An 8,270-nucleotide genomic window follows, 5' to 3' on the forward strand; every position below is an offset into this window, starting at 1 on the left:
CCAAGGGCTGAATCGTTTTTATTTAATGAAGAAAATGCATTTGCACAGCTTTTAAGCTTTTTTAACTGATGATGAAAGGAGATTTTCTAGTCGCAGACCATCGAGATTGTCACCCGGGGGTGTGGCAGCATTTGTCGGGTGCAGGGGGGGGCTACAGCGATACCCCGTGGTATCGTTGAACCTGTGTGACTTTAATATTACGGTTAAGGCCATTGGCAGGTGCCTTTTCTACTGTATTTGTGCTGGCATGCAAATGATTCTGTGCAGGTGCCTTTCCCGGATTGGCTGAAGGGTTGACACCCCGCCCCTGGAGTCAGTAGTATGCAAATTAGCCTGTACCGCCTTCCTGGGATTGGCTTGGTGTCCAGAGTCCAAACGTTCCAGAAGACGCGGCACTCAGGGCGGCTGTTTGTGTGTGCATATGGTGCTTTTGTGACACAGCTCGCCTCGATTAGGGATTACTCTGTGTTGGGACGTTTCTGTGCTGTAATTCCCTTGGTTGGGAATATTTGTAGTTCCTGAGCTTTTGATATTTTTTGTTAATTAGACACCGGGAACGGTCTCTACCGTCATACTCCAATCAGCTGAATAAAAGTCCCACTCGATGGACTGATCGTCACGTGGTGGGACAGGTGATTGCACAGCCTGGCTCCAGTGTTGGAGATGTTAGGAAGGGTAATAGCAATAGGCTGTAATTACAAAAATGTAAATAAAAAACTTTAATAAAAAAAACTATGACACCTCATTACGTGTTTCTGTCGGAGGTGATAGTGGCCCACACTTGTTTTAAATGAGGACCAAGTGTCCCCCAACCTGTGTGGACATCAACTCCACAAGCTCCTGGAGCAACTCCTCAGTCGTGACCCAGGAGTTGAGGACAGAAGCCTGACAGATGTCCTGAAGATCCGAGTCAAAGGAACTCAGGAACTCAATTCAGGAGTTACTTGAAGGACAGTGCTGCTCACCAATATTGGCACTCCTTCATTGTTTTTGTATAATCTGTACAACATCTTGAGAAATAAATGGAAATTCACCAGGATTTTCTTTTAACCTACATATTTGCTTAATATAGCTGGTATGTTCGCCTACTCTTTCATTGCAAACGTATTCAAGTTCTCGAACACTTGCATGGTTCTTTTCCCCAATGGCAGATTTCAGCTCAGACGTGTGCATTGGGTCTATGTCTTGCTGGTACTTCCACGATCTTTCACTCAAACCAAGTTTTCGTACACGAGGAAGGACTTTTTCCATACATTCTCTGACTTCTCCACATCAATATGCATCCTCCACCATGCAAAACTGTTGTTAGGATGTTCGTTTTCTTGCAGGATTCATTGGGCCATCTGTAAACAAACTGTGTATTTCCAAAATTGTCTATTTTGTTGTTTATTGTTTTTGTACTTGTTTATCATTTGCTGGTTTGTGTCAAACGCATCCTCTCTACATGAAAAAAGATGTCGCTTCACTTGATTCGTTTTTTGCTAGGAGCTCTTCCACATTATTTAGCCAACTAAATGGGTGAGCAGGAGCGTATCAGTCATTTCCCTCACCCGGAACTGATGTGACGCTGTCTGCGGTCCACACGGAACCTTTTGCGAAAGGACCGAGTGTGCGTGTGGAAGTTGCGTGCGGAGGTCAAAGTGAATCAGCGGCTGTCAGGTACTTTTAATGCCAATATTTGCACATCGTCACCACATTTGTCATTATAGTTGCCCGAGTCACTGTGTCGTCAATGTTTTATTAACGTTTTAGAGGGTTGAGTAAAGAGACTTGCTCCGATCGTTTGCACGAGCTCTACCGAACCTTAGGCAGCCATGGTGAAGAAGAAGAGAGTCCGCTTCATCGCCGAGCTGGCCCGGAAGATCCGGGCGTACCGAGAGCTCAAGTCCCGGCCGCGGGAGTCCCAGAGGTACGCCCTGGATTACGACACGATGAAGCGGCCTTTCAGCGGGAAGACGCTCCCCGTGCTGGCCTGGAAGGACGTCCGCAGGGAGAGCCGTCTCTTCTCCATCCTGTCCGGGATGAGGATGTTCGGGGTGGGCCGCCTCTTCACGCGCAAGTCGTGGCTGGAGGACCACCCGGAGCCCAGCTACTGGCAGATCACCAGGGTCAAGGTGGACTACACTGCAGAGGTGAGACGTCTGGACTGAGATGCTGCTGAGCTTGACAGGAAGAAGGTTGTGGAGGAAGAAGTCCAGATGCATTTCCTGTGCACAGAGGGAAGTGTCCCTCACCCTCATTGTGATTAAATGTATTATTTTGCCAGCCATCATTGTGATGTATATATCAGTGTGTGTGGTTGTCTGTCTCTGTTTTCTCATTGATGGACTGGTAACTAGTCCAGGGTGTAATCTGCACCGTGAGCTGGGGTCGGTTCCAGCACAGAAGCTGGATAGTCATCTGCTATGTGGTCATTGTTTGTTAGTTTTAATTGGTCGTTGTTGTGGCCATTTTGTACTTTGTCACAAGTTTATTGTATTTTTGTGATGACATTCTTTTTGTAGACACCTGATCTGGTTTGTCTTTTATTATTCCTGCAGCATTTCTGTGTCATTATTGATATGTTTGTTGTGCGTCTTTGTGTGCTTGCACTAGCTTTTTTTTGTGTGGTTAGATTGTCACCATCATGTAGGTTGCTTAATGTTCTGGTAGTTTTGGTAAATATTTGTTTTCTCATTGTGGAACTTTCTTGTCTCCTCATTGGTGTCTTGCTTTACTCGGTAGTTTTTACATCTTTGAATCATTCACGTCTGTTTGTTGATTATTTCACATCTTGTAGCATTTGCATGTTCATTTTATGACTTTTTGTAGTTGTTTCCTTCCACTCAGCAGCCCTCTCCACTTTGAATATCCCATCCAATCTGCAATTTGTCTATACTTGTGACACAGCTTTCTTTGTTTTTTTTTTAGAACATGGACCATGGGAAAGCATGGGGAGTCCAGACATACAAAGGTAAGCCTATACTGTTGTATCTACCGAAGAAACGCATACATTTGCAGCTATTTAAAATGAATGATAATATTATAGGTTTAACAAGTTGATGCCAATATTTTAGAACTCAAATCTGAATTTAATCAGACTATTGGGCCAGTGGATTGTGTTGTATTTTATCTAATGGAGTCAAGGCTGTGGAGAGAGCAAATTGAAATTAGAATTGTAAAGAAAAACGTACAAGAGAGCAATGATTCTTACAAAACTGTATTTCTCAGGTAAACCAGAGAGCGAGGTGAAGGAAGTGGACAAGGTGATGTACCACGACTGGCGGCTGGTTCCCAAACACATGGAGCGCCAGTTTAAGGACTTTGAGCCACTTCCTGAGCCACCTGTGCGTTACCTCCCTTTCCCTCCTCTGCTCCGGGCCATGATCCTCGCCCAGCAAAGTAAAGCGGGATGGGGCGCAGCTGTAGAGGAGCCGACCTTGGCCTCACAGAGGGACGTGCTGCTCAGCAAAGACTATTTCCGCCAACAGGAACGAGAGAGGCAGAGGAAAGAGGGGACGGAGGTGTGACGTTTCTCAACCTGAAGGGTTCCTCATTTTGGACTAAACCAGTGTTGACGGTCATGTCTCATTATCCTGTTGAATCTTTTGAGGAGCGTGAGCTAATCTGATGAAGGCTTCTGCATGTATATTTGAATGTGTGTCTATATGATGTGATAAACAAATAAAAGTTTTTGTGAAATAAACATGGTCATAACAAGTGGTTTTTTTTCTAATTCTTTCAACGCCATTGCAATTTTTACTACTGCTATGAAGCAATTGTAGCGTTACTACGGGAAAAATCAGTTTTTTCATTTGCCGTTTCACCTTTATGTGCCTAATTAGTATGCAAATAGCGCTGTGCCGTACCCAAGATCTGATTGGCCGGATCCAGTGGGCACGCGCAAGACGGAAGAACGTAATTATTTACAATAAGAACACTTTAAGAAATGTAATATTTTATTTATTACTCTGCTATAATTAATAATAAGCTAAGCTGCTCATTGCATATGTAGTGTAGTGTACACGTTACGTTCCTAAGTACGTAACGCGCGTGCGTTACGTGCTGACGTACGTGTCAGACGTTCTTCCCTCCATCGCCCAAAAACCACAACAGTTGTGCTCCGTCCAGCGCCGCCGACCATGATCTGCCTGTTCCTGTCCTTATTCGCCCAGGTCTTCCAGTCAGGTTGGTGTTGTTTATATCAGTCCACATCTCACGTGTCACTCAGCGACTTAAAGTCTGATTTTTTTCCCCCTCCCCGATGATTTGGTCTCAGCTCCCAGGAGTCGCTGCCGCCGCCGCCGCCTCGGCTCCCTGCAAGCCAGCAGTGGACTGGTACACCGCGTCGTGTCGTGGAGTGACTTTCTAACTCTTAAAATGTGACTAATAACTCGTGCCGGCGTGGTTTTATTCAGGGGTTTTGTGTCATAATATGGCTGTCTGGATGAAACGGTTGCCGCGTTGGACCACGCGTAGCCACGTGCGGAAAAAAAAAGAAAAGTTGATTCATCATCCTATTAATAGCTCACGCACTCGCTTGCCATTGGTGCTTCAAGGACTCGCTCGAGCCCGTCAGCTCTGCAATGGGGCCGAGGAGAAGGTCACAGAGAAATCTGCTTGGGCTCGAAGGTCCGGTGGTTAAACAGGCGAGGATCGAAGAACGTGGTGAGAGGAACATAGTATTCGGTCTCAGGCAATCAATCGCTTTATTGTCATTGTCCTAAATACAAGGTGACCGTGCAGGATTCACACAAGGAGCATCCAAGTCCAAAGGTGTTAGGTGAAGAGGTGAAGACTTAACAATTAACACGACCGATGGATATGTAGTTGTACATCAAATGTCTGCTTTCGCATGCTTGTTTCCACAGGGTGTTGTGGTCGGTGCATTATTGCTTTGTGCACATTTTTTGCAAATTCACTACTTCACACGTTGCCCCTGATGCAGTATGAGAAGTGTGCTTTTGATCAGAGAAAACACGAGATCAATACAGAACCAAGTGTGCTTCCAAGCCGACGTGCATGGTTGTGGCATGCAGGCTACTGCAGACTGGGCCTGTTCATTTACACAAACATACTCACAGTGTGTCACATCTTCCTTCAGGATGGACGGGCCCCAACGAGCGCACCTTCATTGCCGTGAAACCGGATGGGGTGCAACGAAGACTGGTGGGCGAGGTCGTACGGCGTTTTGAGAAGAAGGGGTTCAAACTGGTGGGCCTCAAGCTTATGCAGGTATGTGGCAATCCCAGAGTTATAATCCTGATACGTCCAGGGGGGCTTGTATTAGATCCTGACTCTGTGAGCGTATGTGTGCTCGTGTTTCAGGCATCTGAGGAGCTCCTCGGGGAGCACTACTGGGACCTGAGGACGAAGCCCTTCTTTACTGGACTGATTAGCTACATGAGCTCCGGTCCAGTCGTTGCTATGGTGAGATGTCCCATCATGTGGGTTGATCTAAGTAAAGCAGGCTCATCCAGACACCTGACATGGATAGTTTAAAATACTTTAATGGCTATATAAAAAAAAAAAAAAGTGAAAGTAATTTCAAAAACTAAAAGTCTGTTGTAGCAAAAAGGGACTTTGTGCTGTGGTTCAGGTGTGGCAGGGTTTGGGCGTGGTCAAGACTGCAAGGAAGATGTTGGGTGAGACCAATCCTGCAGACTCGCTGCCGGGAACCATCCGGGGAGATTTCTGTGTGGAAGTGTCCAGGTGAGAGGGCATGATGATGTACCAAATAATTACTGAGTGATCGAATGAAAGAACTGAGAGCTATTACCAACACCACGGCATTTACTGTACCTGTGCATCTAAAAATTGTAATTACACTTGACTTATTTCACATTGAAAACTAGTTGCTTGAAGCTATTTTAGTCGTCCACAGAACGAGATTAAGAGGCATGTTTCGATGGATGAAAGATGAAGCTTTTTAGTGTGCGGTGTATAAAAAAAAAGAAAGTCTGAATGAACTCTGCAGGAACGTGATCCACGGCAGCGACTCTGTGGAGAGCGCCCAGAAGGAGATCGCTCTGTGGTTTGGACAGAAGGAGCTGAACCTCTGGGAGCACAGCAGCAGCCAGTGGCTCTACAACTGACCGCTGGGCGGGTGTCCGGCGTGGGGGGGGGGGACGCTGCTCTCAGGGGTCAACCTGTTCTCCAGTGTGTGCGTCGCGTCAAGATGGATCGTCGTTACCTCGGACAACTATTCTTTAGCCTCATTGTAAAGGGTCCCTTGTTGCCGTGCCGGTTTTTCTCTTTATGGTATTTAAATGTTTGGGTTGTTTTTTTTATCGGTCTGATGGCGGGATGGATTTTTCATGCAAAAGTGCACTAAAGCAATAATGTGATCAGAAACATGGTCACGTCCAATTGTGTTTACATTGTAACGTTAACCCCCCCAAAAAATGCTGACTCATGTTCACTCGCCATGCAATAATTTTAACTGAAAGTTAACATTAACTGGAAGAGCCAGTGTGCAGGATTTAGCAGCATCGAACAGTGAGGTGTAAGAGTGTAAACAAAAACAAAAAAAACAACCTAGCTATCCGTTCAGTTGCTATAGGAAAACAATTTCTAAACATGTTGGTGCTGCAGGACAGGCTCTGTGGAAGATCACAACTCCCGTTGTAGATGTTAAGAGCTTCTCCTGCAGTAACGGCCTTGTTTAAAATATAATCATTAATATTGTATTTTAAGTCTTCCCTCCTAAATGCTTCACACTGGCTTTTTGTTTTTTATTTGTTAAAAGGTACAGGGAACTTTACTCATGTTTGCCTCCAGTGGTGTGAAGAGAAAAATCACTTGTCAAGAAAAAACGTTCAGTCTCTTTCTCTCAGATGTCTTTCAGACATAAATATCCTCGTTTTGGTACCATTTACTTTAGCTTTCTGTCGAAGTATTCTTTCTGTGCACAATTTAGAAACTGCATTTGGTGATTGTTACAGGATGTTGCAGCTTTGTTGTGATAATGGTGGTTTATATTGTGATCGTTGCTGCCTTGTTATGGGATCAATTGCAGAAAATTGATATTAAAGAAAACAAATGAGGCTGATGGGGGGGGGGGGGTGAAAACCTACTGAAGTGGGACATAAACATATACTTATAGCTTATTACTTAAAGCTTCTTACATAGCCTCATAAATCCAGTGGTGTTTGAGCTCTACAAGCAGGCGATGTGATCGCTAATGAACACGTTAGCTGCTGCACATTCTTAAACAATGAGGCCATTTTCTTGTGTTTTAGGGTAGAAAGATGCGGGTTCAGTCATGACGTGTGATTCTTCTCACCCTTTTCATTTCGCTACAAAGTAAAACTATAAGTACTTTGTCAACCTGAGCTCAGATGGCAAAAAAAAAAGTTTTTTTTCCGAGTTATACATCTTATAAGGACAATATTCTTTCTTTAAAGTTTTGATTGTGTTAACTGTCAGTCGTGGTTTGAATACATATCGATCCTATAGTTCAGGATGTGTGGAGCATCGCTAATCACATGTGGAAGGTGTGATTCTGCCAACCAGCAGGAAACTGGACTTTCACGAAAAATCACCATCTGAAAATAGCCGCTGCAATGTAATTATTGATATATGAAGCTGAGAATCTGGTTTAAAACAGACTGTGGTATTAGAGGTGGGTAAACCTTTTCTTTCTTTACGTTTATGCAAAAGAAACTGGTTTTAGGGATAAGGCTCTCTTCACTGAGAAACTTTAATGTGCAAGATCGCAATTTTCTGGGGGGTGAACTTCACTGGCATGTTTAGTTTCCTGTACCTTCAAATACACTAAACGATTTCATGTTTTGAACTGACTTGAATGTAAATTTTCCATCTTTTCCAAAGAATATACTTTTGTAATTTCATGCACTAGTAAAGGCGTGCTTTGGTTCCCTAAATGAAGGGAAACTGTTTTTTGAATGTGCTCAAGCTTTGCTGACGTTTCTTATCTGGTGCTGCGTTGGAAACACGGACAAAATAATAAATACGCCCTTTATAAAAATGTATGTGATTCGAGGACTGTGAAGGCGAGAGACGGACGTCAGATTGGTTCTCGGCACACAATATGTTTAATATTTAATCCACGTAGATAGAGATCAATGCAAGAATCTTCATATTGAACAAAGAGGATGGGCTTCAGTGCTTCTGGAGATTTACAGTAAATCCCTGTACATACAATGACAACACGCCACAGTCCACCTGCCTCGCGTCAACTCATCCCCTCAACAGCCAGTCAGACAAGAACAAAAGAGGAATTTGGCTGAAATTTGGACACATCGATCTCGACCCCCCACCCGGCTCGA

At 44.3% G+C, this 8,270-nt stretch overlaps 2 protein-coding genes across 5 annotated transcripts; both read left to right on the plus strand.

The window, feature by feature from the left end:
• Positions 1-1,597: 1,597 nt before the first annotated feature.
• mrps34 (mitochondrial ribosomal protein S34) lies at positions 1,598-3,651 on the plus strand. 2 transcript variants are annotated; one of them, XM_080512183.1, is made up of 4 exons: positions 1,598-1,659; positions 1,809-2,132; positions 2,911-2,953; positions 3,211-3,651. In XM_080512183.1, exons 2-4 carry the CDS (start codon positions 1,815-1,817, stop codon positions 3,507-3,509), a joined length of 660 nt encoding a protein of 219 aa, XP_080368309.1. In that variant the 5' UTR covers positions 1,598-1,659; positions 1,809-1,814; the 3' UTR covers positions 3,510-3,651. The 2 variants fall into 2 exon arrangements, with proteins under 2 accessions (XP_080368309.1, XP_080368308.1); XM_080512182.1 differs by having other exon boundaries at positions 1,610-1,659; positions 1,753-2,132.
• Positions 3,652-4,084: 433 nt separating this feature from the next.
• Positions 4,085-7,952, plus strand: nme3 (NME/NM23 nucleoside diphosphate kinase 3). Of its 3 annotated transcripts, XM_080511630.1 has the most exons (6): positions 4,101-4,167; positions 4,259-4,317; positions 5,084-5,214; positions 5,308-5,409; positions 5,579-5,691; positions 5,957-7,952. In XM_080511630.1, the coding sequence occupies exons 3-6, from the start codon at positions 5,209-5,211 to the stop codon at positions 6,072-6,074; spliced, it is 339 nt and encodes a 112-aa protein (XP_080367756.1). In that variant the 5' UTR covers positions 4,101-4,167; positions 4,259-4,317; positions 5,084-5,208; the 3' UTR covers positions 6,075-7,952. The 3 variants fall into 3 exon arrangements, with proteins under 3 accessions (XP_080367755.1, XP_080367756.1, XP_080367754.1); XM_080511629.1 differs by lacking the exon at positions 4,259-4,317 and having other exon boundaries at positions 4,085-4,167; XM_080511628.1 differs by lacking the exons at positions 4,101-4,167; positions 4,259-4,317 and adding an exon at positions 4,327-4,647.
• Positions 7,953-8,270: the final 318 nt, after the last annotated feature.

Source organism: Blennius ocellaris (genome assembly GCF_963422515.1).
Source record: "Blennius ocellaris genome assembly, chromosome: 16".
In the NCBI taxonomy this organism is placed as follows: domain Eukaryota; kingdom Metazoa; phylum Chordata; class Actinopteri; order Blenniiformes; family Blenniidae; genus Blennius; species Blennius ocellaris.